Here is a 22,182-nt window from a genome sequence, read left to right on the forward strand (position 1 = left end):
CTATATAGCTACAATATGATAGCTAAAGCTATCAAATTTGTAATTGTATGTAGGCTACTTTGTCACCTTAAATAATTATCATATATCTGCCCCCTTCCCTCCCTCCCTCCCTCCCTCCCTCCCTCTCTAAATATTGTTACTATATAACAATAATTATAGCCTATTTAACTCAGACTAACCCAACACCTAAAAGAAATTGCTTTTTCAGAATAGTTATAAAGCATTGTGACATGAGAGTTGTCTCCACGTGTTCTTTTGGGAAAGTTATCACATTTTAACAAAATTCATTAAAGCAAAAAACAATTATAGCAATTATAAGTGCTTGTTTTTAACAAAACAACTAGTTATAGTAAGAATTTATTGCCGCTCATGGGAAGTGTAGTTTATTTCAGAACTAACTATCCTTCTTTCTGAAACACAGGGGCTTGTTTAAAAACTACATCTCCCATGATGCCTTTCAAATTGCGTCTCGGATACGGAAGCTACATTGGGAATATTAAAGACGCATGGAAAACTTGTGGAAAATGTCACAGCACGGTACCAAGAAAAGAAAATTAGACAGGAGTACAGAGGATTACGTGTACTTTGACAGCTACTCCGATGTTACCATTCACGAAGAGATGATTGCAGACACAGTGCGCACTAACACGTACAGAATGGGCATTTTTAAAAACAGTAAGTCAATAGAAGGTAAAGTGGTGCTTGATGTGGGTGCCGGTACCGGCGTCCTGAGCTTATTCTGTGCGCAAGCGGGTGCCAGGAAGGTTTATGCAGTCGAAGCGAGCTCGATCGCCGATCAGGCTGTGAGGATCGTAAAACTGAATCAGATGGAGGACACAATCGAAGTCATTAAAGCCACACTAGAGACGATCGAACTGACCGAACAGGTGGATGTGATCGTCAGCGAATGGATGGGCTACGCGCTCCTCCACGAATCCATGCTGAACTCAGTGATCTTCGCCCGGGATAAGTGGCTCAAACCCGGTGGCCTTATATTACCGTCCCGGGCGGATCTTTACATCGCTCCCATAAACGATCTGGTGGTGGAGGCCAGATTGAATTTCTGGAACACCGTCAAAGCACAGTACGGCGTGGACATGTCCTGCATGACCGACTTTGCCAGGAAGTGCATCATGAACAAAGACATCACTGTGAATCCTGTGACGGTGGAAGATGTGCTCTCCCACCCGTGCAAGTTTGCCGAGCTGGATTTGAACACGATCACGCTGGAGCAGCTCCGAGATGTGAGGGGCGTGTTCAGCTGCCGGTGCTTCGGCTCTTCCTCCATTCACGCCTTTTGCGTGTGGTTCACGGTGACTTTCCCCGCTGAGGAGAAGGCCCTGGTGCTCTCCACGTCTCCGTTCAAACCAGAGACGCACTGGAAACAGGCTGTGCTGTATCTGGATGATGCTGTGGATGTGATGCAGGACACTAAAGTCGAGGGGGAAATCAGTTTGCATCCCTCCGAGGAGAATTCTAGACATATATGCATCCGTGTGGACTATGTGATAGGTGAACAGAAAAAGCACTCCAAAACATTTTCTATTCCTGATCAGTTTTTAGAAGTTAAATAGAGATGTGGCCGTTATTTATTTTTAGTTATTTCCCTAGTCAGATAAAATGAATGCTCATGAAATGTTATCTTCATTTGGAGCCAATCTCATTGTGATGAGAAAAAAAAAAAAAGTAACTGGATATACAGAATTATCTTTTGCAAAGAATCCACTATGAATTGTTGCTTGGAATTCTGTATTTGAAGTATCTTGACACACACACACAAAAAATCACGTTTAGACTGCTGTCTCTGGACAGCACATGCGCAAAATTATTAAAAAAAAAATAAACAGTGCTTGTCTAAGCTCTGTTACTTTCTTTATTGTGTCGGGGGGGGAGTGTAAAATTAAGTGTTTATCAGGGACTGAAAAGGAAATCGGTCCATTTCTGGTTGGCCAGAGTAGCATGGGACATCAGGAACAACTGGCTATAATCTAATTTGCGAAATGCAAATGCAAACACATGGAAAAGTGTTTCCGAAGTCAGACATATTAGTATTACAATTTGTTGCATTACAAAAGAAAAGTTTCACATTTATTCCAATGTTAATTACTGTACTTGTAGTTCTTTGTAATATTCACTAGAAATGTCTAAGTGAAAATTGTTTCTACACCATTTTTTTCCCCAATGTTGACAAATAAGAGAATTGACACTATTGTAAATAAATTAACAGCAGTGATTTATGAGCCTTACAGACAGATATTAGTTTTATATTATCAGGTGACCAAACTAGTGTTTAATTGACATTAACAACAATTTATATGGGAGGCATTTTATTCTTATTCTAGTGAGAGGAATGGAGAGAGCGTGGAGTCCAGTATGGAGAGTCTGTATGAGGACATTGTTGGAAGGCCATTTGCAGGTTAGGAGGCAACAGAGAGGGTAAAGCCTAAGGTGTATTCTGTCCACGCTCATTTAGTTATAGTGATAAATATGCTTTTACCAATAGCCAATTTATATTAAAGTTGCCTGTACACATTTCATGAATGCTAAATCCTAAATGGTGCATAACTTTGTCCCAATCTTAAAATAGAAACAAGCTGTTTAGAGACACTCTACAGGCTATGCAAAATCATGACTGATTGGAATTGTATACGGCCTGATCAGTTGGAGATTTGTGGCCTTGGAGTCCATTCAAAGCTAATTTCTTAGTTGTATATATAAGCTTAAGCTCAATTACCTATTGACCCAATCATCATTATTCATTTTATTAGCTGTGATTTGGATTATCATTGAATGCAGTTCAGATGTGGGAAGTTACTAATCCCCAGAATCACCAGGAGTGACATTCATTTTCTTTGTATTTATGGAAGCTTATGTTGTTATCTTACAATTAATTGGAACGCTGTGTCATTAACATGCTTTCAGAGCCACGCTTGATTTGATGTATTCCATTTAATACCCGTAGATCAAAAAAAAAAAAAAAAATCTTCCCATATTTAAGAATTAAATGCATCTAATTGAATCTTGCTATTAATAGTTGTGTAGACCGTAAGGAGCAAATTAAATCAGAGCTGTGTCTCTGTCTCCTAGACAGCCTCAATGAGTTTTATCCACAAAGGCATATCATTTTATCCAATACATCCCCCTGGTATGCTAATGATGATACTGTAAATAAACCAGGAGAAATCATTTGCCGCCTGCCAGTTACAGTAACCAATATTTTTGATTTGTGAGAAGACAAATTGGCAGCATGTTATTGACAAATCCTAATTTAGAAGACCAGATCCCACGGCACTGGGCGGATCTTCATGGCCAAGTGACAATTTGTCATCATTATCATTAGCAGGCCGGTTTGCTTTCATTAACATACTAAAATAAGCAACAATGACAGAAGGTCTCTCATGGTGAGATATCTACCCTCATACAGTCCTTAAAAGGCACTAGATTTAATGAATGGCAGCTAAAAACAAATTTTAATTTTGTTGGGTTATTATGTTTACTGTAGATTTGGAAGCATTGTGTGTTTTATGTTTGATGAGATCAGTTTTGGAGGAACATCATCTGCTGCTGTGAATATTTTCAAGCCAATAAACTCAAGCGGAGGCTAGAGCTTGAATATAAAAATTCATGATTATGGTGCTCAGTTTAAAATGTGTTGAAAAGTCTCAGGCTTAAAACACATGTGAATAAGGCTTTGTCACATACGTTTCACCAGAAGGCATTATGTACTATTTCAGTCTTAGAAATTCACCGTTATGTGACACATTTTCTTTACAGTGCTTGTCATTTTTAGCAGAGGTTTATGTTTAAATGTCATGTGCTTTGACTAGAAGTTGAAGACACTGAGAATTTAGAAAGGTGGATAGTTTAGCCTTCTGAATTAAAATTCTGTCTTCATTTACAGAACCTTGTGTCATTCTAAACTTGTATGGCCTTCTTTATATATATATATATATATATATTCTTAGTATATAAAACCAATTCCGATATAAAATTATTGTTGTAGTTTTATTTATTTATATATTTTTGCAAGAAAATTCTATTTTAGTTTCTTTCTACTTCAGAGTTTCACATTTTATTTCAAAACTGCTATGTCTTTGTAATTGTTTGTGAAATTCACTATACATTTCTGAGTGAAAATTCTTTTTGCACCATTTTTTAATTAATTTTTTTTTCTTTTTTTTTTTTCAGTGTGGGCGAATAGGAGAATTGACAGACCATCCAAGATGTAGACGAGTTTGTTTATTTTTCAGAACAGATTTGGAGAAGTGTAGCATTACATCACTAAATGCACCACAGTGAATGGGTGCCATCAGAATGAGCGTTAAAACAGCTGATAAAAACATCATAATAATCCACAAGTGATCCACACAACTCCAATCCATTAATTAATGTCTTGAGAAATGAAAAGCTATTTTTAATTTTTAAAGTTATATTTAAAAAATAAAATAAAAATAAGTCCATCATTCAAATGTGTAAACTTTAAATTGTTGCATTCTGATCAAAATACCAAACCATAATAACACTTCTTCCAGTGAAAAGGTCCCTCCCCTGTTGTCAAAATCGACAGAAATATTTTTTTAGAGCTGTTTTAGTTTGTAAACGTGCCTGATCTGTGCATATTTCTCTCCTGACTTTGACAAGACAATTTTTTTCACTGGAAAAAGCAATGTTACGGATGGAATTGTATGATATTATAGGCAGAAAGCAACAATTTGATGTCTTGATGGATTTGTTGCATGCAAACAGCTTTTTGCTTCATAAGATGTTAACTGATGGATTGATGGAATTTGTGTGGATTATTGTGACGTTTTATAAACAGTTTGGACGGCACGCATTCACTGCAGAGGATCCATTTATGAGCTTGACATAATATTAAAATTATTTAAATATGTTCCAGTGAACAAAAAAGCTCATCTTGGATGACCTGAGGGTGAGGAAAAACTCTTACGTTATGGTTTAGCTTAATTTAGCCTAATAAGATCTACATAAAGATTTAAACATGGTGATACTGTAAGAGATCACCGATGTCCTGTCAAAGAAATGTTTCTTTTGAAATCTGTTTTGAAAGGTTGACTTTTCCAGATGTCTATAGTTTTATGAGTTATCCAACAGCCATGGCAAAGATCACAATAAATCAAAGTATTAGCATCATATTGGAAAATCAGAAGAAAAAATAAACTGGATTTTGACATGTTATTGTCTATACAAGGGTTTAACCGTCTGTGGAAACATCTCACTTCATAGTGATCTCTCTTCATATTTCTTACCATGTGAAAGATATGCGCTGGACAGAACAGATGAAACCCAATACTCTTCTCAGATGTGAGAGACAGTGATGAGCCACACGAGAGGCAGTCATCAATTCTCAGATAACTGAAAGGTATGACAGCACTGAAGGAAACACAGGCTGCATCTCCTACTGGCTGATGCAGTCATGTGATTGTCTGTCCATGTCAAATGCAGCTCCTGTGAGCTATTGAACTTTACGGTAGATTTTAGGATGCATGGCTGTGCTGAATATGAAAAAGTAAACACATTCAACGGATGTGGCCCGTCTGTGAAGGAAGGATATGTATTGATTTTTAAAGTGTGTGTTTAGGGGGTGCACAACAGTTGGTGATATACATCATCTGATTTTAACAATGGCCTTATTTGATTGACTTACATGATGATAAGATAAGATAAACTGATTTTTGGTCACCCTGAAAGCGGTTTATAGTTCATTTTGTTCACATGAATTATTCAGTAGTCTGTGCAGTCATCTTCAATTTTCTTTTATGCAGACAAGCAGCATTTAGGTTTTCATATCAGCGCCTTGACCTTCCTGTCTGAGCTAATGACTGGCCACTTTTAGGTTAAATGGTCCGTGACAGAAAATGTATCTTCCTTCTCCATCACTAATTTAGATGTTCAGGTGCGAATCAGAGGCAAGTCACAGAAATAAATAATGTCCTCATGCTAATTTCACACATGCTATGAAGAATGGTGGTTTTGAAGTCACCAGTCATTTTTTATTTTTTTTTGCAAAGTGAAGTCGTTTTTTGGGTGGAAGTTTTATTTGTATAGCTTGTATAGAAATAATAACAACTATTTTAGGACATACAACCTTCTTATATTTCTGAATGCGCAGTTATGAAATGCAAAAACAAACAAACAGTAACAAAAAAAAAAAAACTTATAGAATTTGTGTTATTTTATAATAAAAATGTTCAAATAACTTTTGACACTTTTGACAGTATTTTCTCTTTCTATATAGAAATAAGCAACTTGTGCTTAATGTATTTTTTCCCATAAGATATGATATATTTGATAATATTATCTACGTTTAATATGTGTAATATATATATATATATATATATATATATATATATATATATATATATATATATATATATATATATATATTTTTTTTTTTTTTTTTTAATCAAGTCGCACCCACGACTATTCGCCACATGTTGAATATAATCCCACCTTCCCAAGGCATCTCATCTGTCACATCCACGCCAAAGAAATAAGGCTTCACCAAAACCTAAGACTAAGCCGGAAAAGTGTTTCCCCGCCGTCGTATTTGTTTGCTGAGTTGTTTGACTTGCTGAAGTGCCATTTGTGCCTTCGATTAGACCACCATTCTCCCGGAGCTGAGGACAGGAGTGGTCGCTTCTGAGTTCAGCTCCGCACCTGCGCGTCTCCGAGATGTCCCGATTGAAACCCGTCAAATATCGGTGTGCAACATGAGATCTCATCGCACCGTTCGGATTGACGCTTTGGAGTGAAGCTTTCGAGTGAAGGTGAGATCAATGAGGACTTTATATCTCAATGCATGCGTGGTTAATGTGTGCGTCTCGCCCAAACTTTTGATGTGCGTTAGGTGTTTGCCGGGTTTCTTGAAGCATTATTTGAATATAGCTTATTTGATACGCTAATCTAATACGAGTATTATGATCTTCGAAACTGCTATTTTTTTATTTTACTTTTTACCTAAATGGGTGGTTTTATTCTCTTTCGCCTGCAGTGCGTAAAATCTACCATGCGCTTTTGCGCACTTGTGTCTCTTTTTGTTTATGGCTTTGGCAATGGACCTTGCTGGTGTAAAACTATTTTTTGTAAGAGGCTAAATTACTGTTTCTTTACTTTAAACACTAGTATGCTTTGTGTGTAGGATGTCACGCACTGGCAATATTCTAGTTTATTGGTTCTCCATAAAAGGATTTCTGACAGCAATTACATAAATGAGCCGAGCTTGAACTCATTGCCTCTTTATAAGCTGAATGATTATCACTAGCTCTTTCTTTATATGTATGTAGCCCTCACTGCTCACTAACGGACCAGTTGAGTTGCAACCTTAGTTTATGAAGTATTTACACTTTAGGGTATTGGTATTTTCATAAATATTATGCAGTACATATTTTAAGTGTCATTAATTAATTGCATACTGATAGGGTACATGAACTTAGCTACTGGCGGAAATTAAGCTGTTGCTTGCAAAAAAAAATAAAAAATAAAAAAAAAAAAAAGACACCCTTTGGCTTTTTACACCTGTTTATAGGCTGGAACATTATCCTGAAAAGAATTTGTGTTTTGCAATGCATCATACTTACTTAAGCTTCTCCAAACAGTGATGGCTTTGCTTTATTGTTTCTAACAGTTTGATGTGACTTCTTTTTTTGGACTTTATTCTGTTTCGTAGACATTACCCCGGCCACTTTGATAGCTAAAATCCTCAAACTTTCCAAGCCATGCTCCACTCTGTATAGCTAAAAAGGTATTTATTATTATTATTATTATTATTACATTTATTTCTGATATGTGTGATTATTTGATTTGTGTTAAATGATTTGATCTGATTTGCTTTTATTTTAAACATGAAACTTTTTCTTTATAAAGTAAATATAGTAATTTAAGTAAATTATTTGAATATTATTTTCTAATATTATTAGTTGTATTAATATTGATCATTTTAGTTAGTTGATATAATTGTATTAAGGAAATATATTATGTGAAATTATACATCAGCCATTTTTTAAATGGAAAAAGCAGCTACAATTTATGTATCAGCATGATATTCTTGTTGAATCTAGATAATGAATTATGTACACAATCCCCATAAATAGAAGCTCTTAAGTAAATGCTACCTTTAGGACCCTGTGGATGGCATATCCTACTTAGTATTTACTGTGAAGAGATCCTTACATCAGAGAGAAATATGTAACTATTTGTAACCCATCTCCCTCACCATTTGTTAGAATACAAAAAGGAGGACTGTTTTCTGTCCCGTTTGTGTCTTTGCTGAAGTCCCATCTGAGTTTTAAACTGCTGGAAGAGAGAGAGAGTGAGAGAGGGAGAGGATGAGCAGAAAACAGCGAGGGCTGAGAGGATGTGTAAAAGCAGAGAGTGTGTGTGGAGTGTCCAAGTGCATAATCTTCCCCAGCCATCATTTCCCGCCGAACACTCGCGGTATATGCGCGTGAGAATAATATCGTCGCGCGCGGGTCTAATTGGTGCGATTCGTATCTCGCTCACGTCTAAAACGTCGAGGAAATAGTGAAAATATTGAGAAAAAACTAACCAAAAACACTGTTTGTCGTTATCCCTGCAAACAAGAAGGGAGTCTCTTGGTTTTTGGATATAGGGCGTTGAAAAAAAGCCGTGAGGAAGAACGGACCCTTGGCTATTTAAAGTTTAGCCTAGTGAGGACGGTTACTGGCTCTGAGGTGATTGTTATGAGACTCACAAAAGAAAACACGATGAAGAAGGCGAAATTGTGGAATTTATGAGTTTACACTGTTTGGGACACACGCAGAGGTTGAATTTGCGCTCATTTTTGGTGCCACTGAAAACATTTCCTTTGAAGTTTACCTCAGAAATTTCCGCTTCGGCAACGTCTCGCACTAGAGAGATGTGGCACGCGACTTAAGAAAAGATTGACGTGCCGCGAGACACCTTTCAATCGCTGTGTTTAGTCAGCCAGTTTAGTTCGGGTGGAGGTAGTAGGGATTCCGGTCTCCCTCCCGAACTCATCACATTAAGATTAACAAGCCGTCTTTAAGACGATCCTCTATGGTCATTCATGAACTTGTTGAACACCCAGCCCTCCGTGGGACCCTTCACATCGAGAGTGAATCTCATTAACGTGAGTATTCCGTTTCCTTTTTAGGTTTAGGTTGGTTTGGGTGAATGTGTGCGCCATACATTAATTAATAATTTACTTATGGCATCTAGTTATATGATTTCGCTGCAGCTTTAACTTTCCTCAGCCAAATTCATTCAGAATGCTGTGTGGTTTATTGCCTAGTGCTGAGCCTCTTCAATGGGATACCGACACCTGGAAAAAATACCTGAAAAACGTATTTGTGATATGCAAGTAGAAAATTTATGCGAACCGAATACGATTTCAGCACCTTGGAGAGTGGACTTTCCTATGAGAGAATGCGAATGGAAGCGCCCCCTTGCGGCAATAATGCGTTTTATTGTCTTTCTTTGTCCAGGTTGCTTTCACGCACAATTAACTCTTACCTGATATGCTCTAATTTGATTTAATCCATCAAAGTAGGCAATTTTGTTGAATAGAAATTTTAAACAAACTCCCTAAGAATGAATTTATACAGTAGTGTTTAAATAGTGTTTAACAAATGCTGCTTGAGTACGATAAGTGTAATGTCAGTGTCTGGTTTATTTTGCATGTAAGTTTACTTCAAACATCAAACTGAATTAATAATTATAGACTTTGGTTGTTTTTTGTATTTCTTTGTTTCCTCGTAATGTTTTTTTTTTTTTTTTTTTTTCTCTCGACACAGTGTGTGTGCAATTCAGGTTGTTTGTTTGGGATTATATTAAACTGATTTGATCTGAACAAGTTGACATGACATACTTAAATTAAGTTTAGTCTAATTTCTATATATTTATATATGCATGCAGCTTTTATGCATTTATAGCCTTTATACATTCATAATCTAAAATGTTGTTGTTCGTAAAAATTTCTAAAGATGATAGATAGAAAGATACCAGAATAGATTTTTGCATGAAACAGTTGATTTTTTTAGAATAATCAGTGCCGTTTGCCATTACCATAGGGTAGAGGTTTTGTTTGAGTCATGTTTCTCACAAAATATTCTCATGGTGAGTGGGAAATTGTAAGTATCAATCATCATCAGAGGTTTATGACATTATATCTGAGATTTAGCAGCAGCAATCATGAAAGTAGCCGGAAAGAAAAAAATAATAGCATGCACTTGAGCTGTGAGCTTTCTGTTCAGTGCAAAATTATTCTCAACATCTCAAGATAATGATTTCAAGCTTCGTTCTCCAGTGGGATATTTTGAGCAGTCTGACATATCGCGACGAAAACTGAATGCCACAGCAGCCTTTTAGGAAAAGTATATTTAATAATGCATAACATGTTCCGATGTCGCAGCAAAGTGTGCGCTTGGCAGTGGAGGGTGATATCTTGAGCGGAGGGGGGATTGTAGGGGAGAAGGTCTGTGACAACACAAGCCTTATAGGGGCTTTTGTGAGTGGAGATTGAGAAACAAACCCCTGAAGCTAAGCTGCACGACACAAATGGCATTGCTAGAGTTGAGAGTCGCCCTGTCAAGCGAACTGTGCCTTCACACATGAACAAAAAGTGACAGAACATGCCAAGGAGGGAAAGAAAGAGAGAATGAAGAGCAAGCGAGAGAGAAGTCAAGCTCGGCTTAGCAGCTGCGCTAAGGGAGATCCCTTTCTTCCGAGGCCAGGGACCTGTCTACTGCAGACAATCAGATTGCATTATGGGATAGGAGGTCTGCCAGGTTCAGTAGCACTCATGGAGTGTAGACAAACCTGTGCTTTGATTTTGCCTTCTACTGACAGGCTGAGTCACATGCAGCCGTCATCAAGCCTTCTGCTTGCAATTGCCACACATTACGATGAAAGAAAGTTCTCGCACCTGAATATTAGAAGAGGTGACATGGAGGAGTGGATGGTTGTGCTGTGGATAAGTCTGGATTAGAGCAGAGATCATCAGACTCTGGGTGTATGTGTTGGGCTGTCATGTTTAGGGAAAACATACTCACTCCCTGCTGCACTCAATGTTTATTTATGAGACCTGTCATATCGGCAGGCTGTTTATGGTAGAATCACTGATCCCGTGCAGGCGGGCACTGAAATCCCAAGAGCGCAGATCTCATCGAGCTATTGCACCTCCCTCTTTATCACAGGCTAAGACATGAATGACAAAGAGAGAAATGTGGTGACAGGAAAAAGGATTTTGGGATAGAAGATGTGTGTGTGTGGGGGGTGGGGGACTATGAGGTATAGACATGAAGTTTAGACTCTTCAGTAGCCCAGGGGACAAGATCGAAGTGGACACCAAGAAAGGGAAGGATGTGCTTCACAGCATAAAATGGATGAGGAAATCTGATCCACTAGTCCTAGGCATGTAAAGGTCATGTGAAATCTGTGAACGATTTATTGGTTTAAATAAAATATTAACATGTGGCTTACTGGTAAAGCTCTTGTTTTAAAATACATATTCGCCTGCATGAAAAAGGATGCATGTTTGTCTTGTGGTTTTGGGTTGTTGACTGTGAGGCCTTGTACACCTGCAGTTGCCAAGCAAATAGATAATACATTTACATTTTTTTTTTATAGAATAGAAAATTAATATAAGCATTTCAGTTACAGACTAGTTAGACTATTTTGAATAAGTAAAGAGTAAAAAAAATGACAGTGGAATGCTGCACACACTTAGAATATTTCAAGGTTTGCAAAATAATATTTTTATATATTTTATCATCATGATTATCATATTCTATCTGTTGAACAGCTAAAATCAATGTTAATGATTAATATTTCATGCTAAACAATTCATTTTAAAATTCCCAAATAGCACCTATATTGTTGCTGAATTGCTTGTTTTCACTGCTATTATAGATAGATAGATAGATAGATAGATAGATAGATAGATAGATAGACGGACGGACGGACGGACGGACGGACGGACGGACAGATAGATAGATAGATTTTTTACCACAGTACTCATAAAAATTACCATGTAACTATGCTTGTTCTTTTCCCTGCATGCTAAACCAGGCCCCCAGCAGATGATGCATTTGACTTCCCTGTAATAGTGGGATTGAACGATGAGATTGTTTGTGAATCCCCTCATCAGGGTCCTGTGTTTAACAAAATAGATGTTAGATGAGGTGACCTGCCTCAAATCACCCCACTCTGTGTCATAATGCATCCTGTGCTCTGCCCCAGCCACATCACCGGAGGCAGCGCAGAATAATTAAGAGAACTCGTATATGGATCATGGAAAGCGATAACAAGCGGGCTTGTGTGATCTTTAATGTGCCCTAGACACTTATCCTCCCTGTATCTCTAATGGCTCATTACACTGTCCTCTTTTCCTCCCTCGTCCCTCGTCTTTCTCTCTCCATTCCCTTCCTCAGCGTCTTGTATGAATTTTGTGCCCATCGAGAGCTGCATGCCAAGAGTTTGCCAGTTTCTACGTTTTTTGTCCCCCGCCCTCAACATTAAAGCTGTTAAGAGGTGTATCCCACCTACTCTTTTTATCTCTCCTCCTCCTTCACTCCTGCTCTGTCTCCACACTCTGTCCTTATTAAATCTGGAGTATCTAATCATGCCCTCCATCCATAGTTCTGGATTATGGTCACTGTGATGGATGTGATGAGTTTAAATAGGACATGGCCATACTTTAGGATTCATAAAAACTGACCTTTTCCAATTCTGCTTGTATTCATTTGGATTCATCCATAGGTTAAATGTCTAAATTAAGCAGTGAAATAAATAGGCTGAATGATGTTCTTTCATTCAGTGTTGTTTTTCTTTTCTCCCTAATGCATATTTGAAGGCATGGTTTTGGTCTGGCTTTCATTTCAGCTAATATCACTAATCTGTGCTTTTCAAAGTTTAAGTATATCTCTGATCCTAAAATATTTGCCCAAGTTCAGTTATGATGAACTCTTTCATCCAGTGGCACCAAACGCCCCCCTTTTATTTAGGCAGCTTTGGTCTACAGTCAGAATATGATTTCATGCTCCATGTTTTTCTAATTGGAGATTATGCTCTATTACAGACGACCCCACTCAAGTCCCTGTTCTGTGATTTTACAGTGACAGCAATTGTGCAAATGATCCTTTCTGCACTACAATTTGCATGAGTTTTGCTCTGGTGAGAAAAGAGCTCCCATCGAGGGTGGTCCGCTGCGAGACTGCGCTGTGATCTGACTCTCCGCCCCTCCTCGTTTGGGGCTCACGAGGTTAATTGATCAATGTTGGGCTGGTGACGGGATGAGCGTGGGGTCAGCATCTGTATTGACTGGACAGACTGATTAACAAGCACTAAAATGCTCCTGGCCCCCGCTTTGAGAACGTTTGGTAGGTTGTCGTTAATTATCCACTGCCAGCCTCCATCAGGGGGAACTGGCAACCTTTGCTCTCTTTTCATTTTGTAGCTGTGCTGTGCAGAAACTGCTGTTTTGCTAAACGCATGTGGACAACTGCTCCGTATTGATTGCTCTTATCAGACAGCCAAAGGGTTACTCACTGATTTAATCTAACAAACAACTGATATTGTATATTTCATACACATTGCATGATGGGTATATTGATCATCTGAAAAAATTAATCTTCTGATGTTGATGTTTTGTTTTTTTTTAATTACATTCAAATCAATAAATCGATATTTTCATTGATGGCCATTCAATATTAGTAACCTTATATTCTGGCAAAATAACTTTTTTTTTGTTTTTTTTGTAATATTGCCAAAGTATTTTTTTTTTTTTTGAGGACAGAGCTAACAATTAACTGTTAACTGTTTTTATATGCAAAGAAAAGTGTGGACAACATACAAAAATCTAGGCGTTGATCTGATGTTAAAAGAGATGTTAAAAGTTGTTTAAATTTATTTTTGTCAGCTTATTGAGCATATTCAGTGTAAGCCATGCAGTGTGCTGTAGTATTAGTATCAAATTAAATAAAACAAAAAAGTGAATGAGCCACTGATTATTTTTTTTTATTTATTTTTTTATTTATTTTTTTGCGAAAACCTTCAGTTGTTCAAATCTCACAAGACTGCTGTCATTTGTCTATGTAGTATTTCTCTTGTGTATGTTTTTTTTAGTGCATCATTTTACTGTTTTGAAGCACAACAGATAAAAGCAGAACTTTGTTGAAGTTAAGTTTATTTCTGCAAATTTCATTACTTGTTACAGCTTTGTATTTTCAGACCTCACATTCAAAGACCCCAGATAATGAGTCACTGGATGATTCTGGATGAACTCAGATGAAATATCTGTTCATTACAGTAGAATCATGAAAGTGAAGATGAAAGCAATGAGTGACCATAGGAATCCATAAATAATTTAATCTTTAGCTAAAAAGCATCTTCATCTCCACTTAAATATAAATATTAAACTAGAAAGGTTACTTGCTAACGTAATAATGATTGGTTCAATCTAATAGGGCTGTTTTCAAGTTCAGATCAACCCTTCTTCAATTATGTTTAAACATTCAATCAAGCATCAGTGGTGGTGGTTTCTATGTGCAATGCATACTGTGAAATATTTAGAATAACAGGAAAAGCTTTTAATGTTGTGCGTTTCACATTATTATCTCCTTACAGAAGCAGTTTACAGGCCTCCTTTAGGGGCTCCAAAGTAGCTTCAGCTTGCTACTGAGCAGCAGATAACGTGTTTCTATAGTAACTTTTGTGAGAGTAACCTTGTGAGCTTGCTTCCTATTCACAATTTCATCAATTCCCATACAAAAGGCATCCAAGCAATCATCAGCTTTGCACTTATTCTCTGAATTCTGACCTGAACCCTCTACGTCCTCTAATTTCATTTAGTGTTACATGTAGCTGTCGGTCTATATTCAGTATCAAAAGAGCTTTTTGAGTGTAGCTACAGTGGAAGAGAATGGGTCTGCAGGGGATTATGGGTAATGCTAGAAGTGAATGCACGAAAGCTCTCAAGATCACGTTTTCTTTGATGGCCTTTTAGATATCTGATATTTCTCGTGACGCACACCAGACACCTGACTGGCACCACCTCATAGGAGTCGGAGTGCTAATTTCCCCTTGCTGTCAAACTCTATCCCCTTACTGATATTCACCATCACCTCTCTCATTTTTCTTTGCAGAGTGCAGATGCCAAGCTGCAATAGAGGATGATTGACAGAAGGCAAAGCTGAGACGGCCGTCAGTCAACATCCAGCCAGAGAGTCGATTCATCAGAGTGTCAGAAGCCTTGCTCTCTCTCCAGCCCGACCGATCACTTCATCTTCTCTGCCTCCACTTCTCTTATCTCTGCTGGCACCCCAACCCTGCCCCTTCCCAGCAGACACAATAAAGACCAGAGGTTGAGATAGAAGCATCGGGATTGGCGAACTTTCAGTGACCAAAGTGAAGCTGGTATGCTGCTGCCCTTCTTCTGTCTCACATTCAGCAAAAGTTGGATTATTTTGTAAACCAGACCCAGATCATCCTCTCCATTCCCTCTTTCTCTATTTCTCCTTCTCTTGTGCATCTTTGAGAGGAAGGGAGCAGACGGATACTTTACATCACAGTGAATAGTCTATTAGAGGGGCAGCCCAAATAAAGGAAGCAGCCATGCGTTTCCCACTGCTCTTGACACTGCAGGCATCATGGCTGACTGTTTGTCAGGCCACACAGCACTATCCCACAACCTGGGGACACTACGACTTGTGCAAGTCACATGGCTACACGGACGAAGGCCCGACCTGGTATTACATGGCCTGTCAGCCTGAAGCCGCGGACATGACCAAGTACCTAAAAGTGTTTCTTGACCCACCCAACATCACCTGTGGAGACCCACCAGAGACCTACTGCACCCTGGTGAGTGAATGAATGATATGATTTCACCCACAGTGTATTTACTACTTGTTGTGGCTTCATCTCATTTTATATCATTTATTAATGTGCTTCACATTTGATATGCAAATATATTCATGGTGCCGCATGCAGACTATAACTGAGGTTAAACAGTTTTGAAGATGTGGGATGGCTCTGTTTAATCTACAACCGGTAGCAACGAAGATGCTTACAAATAACTGACAAAGTCATTTTCATTCATTTACGCCATAAGAACTGCTAATAAGGAGTAGTGCAGCCGAAACCTCAGTTAATGTCACATTTGTGTTGGTGTAAATGGTGTCCACTTCCTGTGCCGTGTCATTGACTGTTTCAATTTATATGGTTAATTATCTCGTTTCAGCTTTAGTTAAAGCCTTCATTAGGTCTTTGTGGAGAAAATGCTGTCTGTTATTAGCATTGAAAATGAGAACTAGAAAATAATTAGAGGTAAAAGGAGAGAGAGAGAGAGAGAGAGAGAGAGTGAGAGAGAGAGAGAGAGATGGATGAAAGACGCACTTAAAAAAATATGGCTTTCTTTGAGGAGGTGAGCTGTACGTCTTTTATGGGCCAGTCTAAGTGTTTAATTAGAAAAATTATTTGTGCATTTACACATGTTTCTTTGAAACTCACAACTGGCCTGCAGTATTAGAAGTTAGTTAATGGTTATCAGTGTTACATTAGCGTGTTTGTATGTGTGTTTTGGAAGATTCTATGCATATTATCTGAAGTTTTACTACAAGTTCAGAGAGCGAGTGAGAGGCTGTTTACAGTATTTAAGAGGTGAAAATAACGAGTGTTGTGGGACAGTCCAATGAGAGTCCGCTGAGTGACAGAGGAACTAATATCTGGTGTGCAGGGAGTGAAAAGTGAATTATTCAGTATGTTTTGTCGCTAATGTGTTTTATTCATAGGATACATTATTCAGAGCCATATCTGGGAGGCACTTTTGAAAATGCTGACTCTCTCTGATAGATTCTCAAGGTTAGAGCAAGGGCTGTTATCCATTTTGGAGGGTCACTGTCACAATATAGCTCGGCTCTCCGGTTTCCCAAGGGCCCGGAGTAAAAAAAAAAAGACACATAATTTCACCCCAGCACACCAGTCAGTTATTATTGCAATAACAGATGACAGACAAACAGCATGCACTATGGTCATGCCTTTCTTTATTCCTGGCCCCGATATTACTATATACTTATAAAATGTCTGTGGCAGTTATAATAGAAATATAGTTCCTAGGTGTGACAAACCTCTTTTAACAGTTGAGTAGACTCTTAGGCCAAGTTTACATAAAATATTTTATTGTAAAACATTTCTGGTATCGCTAGGTGATCAGGCCCCCTTGTTGTCAAGCAACATAAATTGCCATTGTCCAGCCTTGAAACCCACTCGGTTTTCTGCCAGTGCATTGAGGCTGATCAATTTCTGAGCTGTTAGCCATAAATTGGCAGTGGACATTACATAGATATACTGATTATGCCAATAACAGTTTTTATGATGTCTGTAATCATTCTTTTATTTCCGGCTATTGCCATTAGTGTTCTTTATACAAGAGCTCAATCCTCTGTAATTGATTTCTACTCAGGCTGGCCATGGGCTTCTCTCTCTCCCTCTCTGAGGCTGCTGGGCTGTTTCCTCTGATTAGAACCGTAACAGCCATTGCAGGCAGACAGCGAACCCGCTCCGGGCTGGAAAAAACCAAGCACTGGAGAGACCGATGCGTTACCCTGCAATCTGAAGTGCAGGAAGCTGGACAGATCCATTTGTGAAAAGCTTTTATACTGCTATGGGTGATGACCTTCTCTATGGCAAAAACTTGACCCCCGTGCCCTACACCACATAAAAATGTCTGCTCAGACACTCTTTAAGCAGAATCTGTGCTGAAGATAGTGCTATTTGTCTCTGAATGTTTTGTGCTTTTGTTGTCCAAAATTGTGGAGTTAATGCAAAACAGACTTAGATAACATGTCATGGCAAGTCAGTTGAGGACGTATACCATACTTTGTGAACACTCACTAGTGGGGTGGTATTTTGTTCTCTGTTTGCACCAGAACACCTCGTACTACTTACAATCTGCATGTCTTATTCTCTATCTCAACATCTCATAATTTTAAAGGAAATCTCTCTAGCATTTCATAATAAATGCTCACCACCTCAAGCTTTTGGCCCTTTGAGTATATCCAAAAAATTGTCCTTGTATTTAACCTCTGGAAATTCTCTCATGTTACACTTCTGCCCAGGTCTCTTCGCTGGCTGCCAGTAATTGCTGGAATAAATTTAAGACCTGCCTAAAATGCTGCTTTGGTCTATGCCACCACTATCTTTAGACTTAAATCAAATGGCTCCAGCCTGGTCACTGCTATCAGCCATTTCTGTCACCTTTCTTCCCAATTTCTCCATGTTCACACTCATCATAGCTCTCAATTTTTTTTCCACACTTGCCCTTCGATATTGGATTTGAACTGTCTAGCTTTCAATGCACCCAGTTAGAGTAAAAAATAGGGCTGTCCTCGACTAAGGATTTTTCTGGTCAATTAGTATTTGTTCATTTGAAGCACTAGTCGACTAATCGCACATGTATTAATAAACCATTTAAATTATTATAGTGAGCCTTTAATTGCCTGCATAGCCTAATAAGCGCTCAAGTACACGCTTAAATTGCCACAGCGCACTGGCAGAAATAATGATTACGAATGTCAGTGAAAAACAGTAAGGAGCCTGCATTAAGATTTTAATAATTTGATAAACTAGTGCTTTCTTTGTTTTCAGCTTCAGAGATGAAGTCTGCGACACTGACTCGTCATCTTCGGAGTAGTGATGCACCTGTATGCATGTTTCATACGGATTACATAATCTGAGGATTTGTTTTCCATTTGAATTGTTTCATTTGAAAGTAGACATTTCACTCTCTATAGATATATTTTTAATGTCTCTAAGGCAAAGATATACACAGAGTTACGTGCCCAGGTTCACAGACCGAGACGGCAGAAAGCAAATCCTGTTTGCTTTCATTATTTTACAAAAGCACGGAATTGTGCTCACACAAATACACACAAACACACAAATAAATGTAGAGTCTTTACAGATTTTAAAAATATATATAATATTTGTCTGTATGACCAAAAATTTCTGAGTAAGTTTTATTGTTTAAAATTTTAAGAGCAAGTGAGTGCACCAGCGCCTCCATTTGTTCTGCAGTTGTTTCAGCTTCCGCACTCAGCACAGACACTTGAACAGCACACATTTCTCTAGGTTAACATAAGATTGAGTGGCCATGTAAAATTTCTAATACTTACATATTTCAGATGATAAGCCATTTGAGGTCGATGAATGGTAAGCAAGCGTTTGGATGTCCTGCCCGATGTACTGTATTACCATAGACTAGCCGTTAACAATCTGTTAGTCAGGACTGCGTGACAATGGTTTTCAGATTTACAGTTAGATATAATTCAAACTGCTTGTTCATCAGTCTTGTGGATTGACACAATTCAGAAAGAGACACTCCTCACTAATGCAACAGCCTCAGAAGACCTCTCCTTTCATCATGTGATATTATATGTCCTAGAAAGAAGAACTGAATGACAGAGAGCTGTTTTTAATAAGGAAAATGAAATAATTACACAGTTACAGAAAGAAAACTAGATTGTGGTTAAAAAATCATAATGGCTTTCAGCTGAAGATTGTACCATTGCAGCATTACTCAAGCTTTCATTATTCTATAAAGTGACACCGCTTTATTTATGTTTTGATATATAATTCTGACCTTTTCCTGCATATTTCTGCGTGATATTGCAGAGCTCAGGGAGTGATGGAAGACATTTTGGTTCATCAGCCTTCTCTCAGAGCGGTGCCATTCCTCAAGTGGCTTAGCATTGACATTTCAGTGAGATTTGAGTGTGCTGTCAGCTACAATATGCCTCCTCTCATATTTAAATGCGCGTCTCGATGAAAGCCGAGGGGAAAAGGCTCCTGCCAATACAGTGTAGTCTCAGACAAATGGTGACATTCGACTTTAATCAAATAGTTTATTCATGCCGAATTCATGCTGAGAGATTGCACAAAACCAGCCACAAAGCAGCTTTTCAAAAGTGCTGACTTTCATGAATGGACAGAGGCAAATATTTGCATTTTAACACTATTGAAAAACTAATTACTTTTCTATAGAGCTGTTAAACATCTGAATTGTGCCATGTGATTGATATATTTATTTGTTTTCTTTTTAGCTGAGTCTAGAGCTGATAGAAATCAATCTGAATGAAGTGGCTGCTCTGTAAGCTTAAGCAAAAAGTGAACAAATCTGATGGAATTATCAATCTTAGTCAGACATAAGTACAACCCTCTAGAACCAAATTTTAAGACTTGAGATGTTCAGCTCTTTGAAAGTCCAGCAGAAACATATTTTGTGTTATATTCTTCAGGTTTATGACTTTGTTCGCTTCTATCACTACTTACGTATAGCACTGCAAGGATTGAATCATAGCTGTGCATTTCTGTACACTGCCAGCTGTTTGGTGGCTTAGCATCATAAATGAAAACAGCTGAATTTGAATAGTACTGAAGGTCTCCCCCTTGTGCGAGGCATCGAGCAAGGCACTTATCCTCTGCTTGCTCCGGGGGGCCCGCAGAAAGACTGTATGCCAGTGTGTTCTGACCCATCCCTTTGCCTATCGCAGAAGTGAGAATGGCCATAAAAATTATCTACAATGACACCCACTGACAACTTGTCATGTTATAGTTAGGGCTGGTCCGAATACCATTTTTTGAGCTTCGAAGCTTCGGTAGTAATTAACACTGAATATTCCATGCTTCAGAGGAAGGGGCTGAACATATTCTTCTCTCTAATAATGGCAGGAATCTCTTTGTGTGTGTCTGTCTGTCTGTCTGCATTTTTATTATGTTGAGAACCATTCATCCAATCGACTTCCATAGCGGGTCTGTTGCTGCGGACAGAGTCATATTTTGGTGCAATATGGACACGTGACGCGTTCAGAATTAATAAACTTTTAATAAACTACAGAATAGCACGAGCCGGAAGTGGCTAACCAGTGGAGTCCAGTGGCGTAGCTCAAATCTACGGCCCCCTAACTGTGAACTCAAGGGTGGGAGGGTTTGGGGGCTGGATACGTCCCAATATTGTACGTAAATATTTGTTTTAAACCAAGAAGGCGAGCCAATGGATATCACACAAGAAACGTGCAAACTTTGCGTAAGAGTTATGCAGTGAACCTCTTAATGTCAGTCGATTCAATAGAAAGTGAAAGTAAAAACTGACGTTGCTTTCGGCATCTGACACTGCATTAATGGTGCATATTCTCTCACAGACGACAAGAGACAAATCTACTTCATATTAGATTAGATTAGATTAGATTCAACTTTATTGTCACTGCACATGTAAGGTACAAGGCAACGAAATCCAGTTAGCATCTAACCAGAAGTGCAATAAGCAGTAAGTACAGAATATACAAGGTCTACAATATGTACAATAACTATACAGATAAGTATTATGACATAATTTACAGATTTTAAATACTATCAGCATGATATACAGATAGGTGTACTATGAACATACTATACAGATGGATTATGTGAAAGTGTATACACTATAGGCAGAACTATGAACATATGAACATAATTTACACTATGGCAATGGTCATTAAAGTGCATAGAAAATATTTCAGTTTTGCAAATGGATTATTCAGTGTTATATATACGCCGATAATGGTAGCCTATATAGCTAAATGTTTTAATGTACTCCCTTAATATTTCTCTTAGCCCGAGGATAGGCTAGTGGAAAATAAATAAATAAAGAGAGAAGAAACATATTTCATGTTAAACAGGTTTTTTTTAAGTCAGTGCTTGAAATAAAGCTTTTTCATTGATGATTGCAGTGTTAATAATGTTAATTATAGGCCTATAATTCACTGAATAATAAACCTGATGAATAAGCTAGCCTAATCTTTATTATCCTAACAGCGTGTCAGCAGTGATGCGCTATGAAATTATTGCGGGGCAAATTAATTTTAATATTAATTTAATAATAAAAAGTAACTCAATAAAAATAGGCCTAATAGACTAATAAGAACAGGCCTATGTTAATTGAAAATGCCAAATTAGATATAACTTAAGTGTAGGCTATACAATTATTTTATTCAGAAATGTCATGTTTGTGATTTATTTTTTCATTTTTTATTTTTTTATTCGTTATTTAAATTAATAGGCCTAAAAATTAGGAAATAGGTGCAGTTAATCACCGACGTCAGTCACAAAATTTATAAAAAATAAATAAATAGATAAATAAAATAGCAACAG

General features: G+C 37.9%; 2 protein-coding genes across 6 annotated transcripts in view; both read left to right on the forward strand.

The window, feature by feature from the left end:
* The first annotated feature begins 458 nt into the window (after positions 1 to 458).
* LOC122142241 (protein arginine N-methyltransferase 6-like) lies at positions 459 to 1,850 on the forward strand. The gene has a single exon (XM_042752165.1). It carries the CDS (start codon positions 507 to 509, stop codon positions 1,572 to 1,574), a length of 1,068 nt encoding a protein of 355 aa, XP_042608099.1. The 5' UTR covers positions 459 to 506; the 3' UTR covers positions 1,575 to 1,850.
* Positions 1,851 to 6,479: 4,629 nt separating this feature from the next.
* The window catches only part of ntng1a (netrin g1a), a 92,414-nt gene continuing 76,711 nt past the window's right edge, over positions 6,480 to 22,182 (forward strand). The window contains exons 1-2 of one of the 5 annotated variants that reach the window (XM_042751590.1): positions 6,480 to 6,788; positions 15,144 to 15,858. In XM_042751590.1, coding sequence (XP_042607524.1) covers positions 15,613 to 15,858 — 246 coding nt within the window. In that variant the 5' untranslated portion in view covers positions 6,480 to 6,788; positions 15,144 to 15,612. Of the gene's footprint in view, positions 6,789 to 8,235; positions 9,131 to 15,143; positions 15,859 to 22,182 lie in introns of those variants that run through there. The other 4 variants (XM_042751593.1, XM_042751589.1, XM_042751592.1 and 1 more) reach the window with 4 other exon arrangements.

This window comes from Cyprinus carpio, chromosome B24, assembly GCF_018340385.1.
Source record: "Cyprinus carpio isolate SPL01 chromosome B24, ASM1834038v1, whole genome shotgun sequence".
NCBI classification, from domain to species: Eukaryota; Metazoa; Chordata; class Actinopteri; order Cypriniformes; family Cyprinidae; genus Cyprinus; species Cyprinus carpio.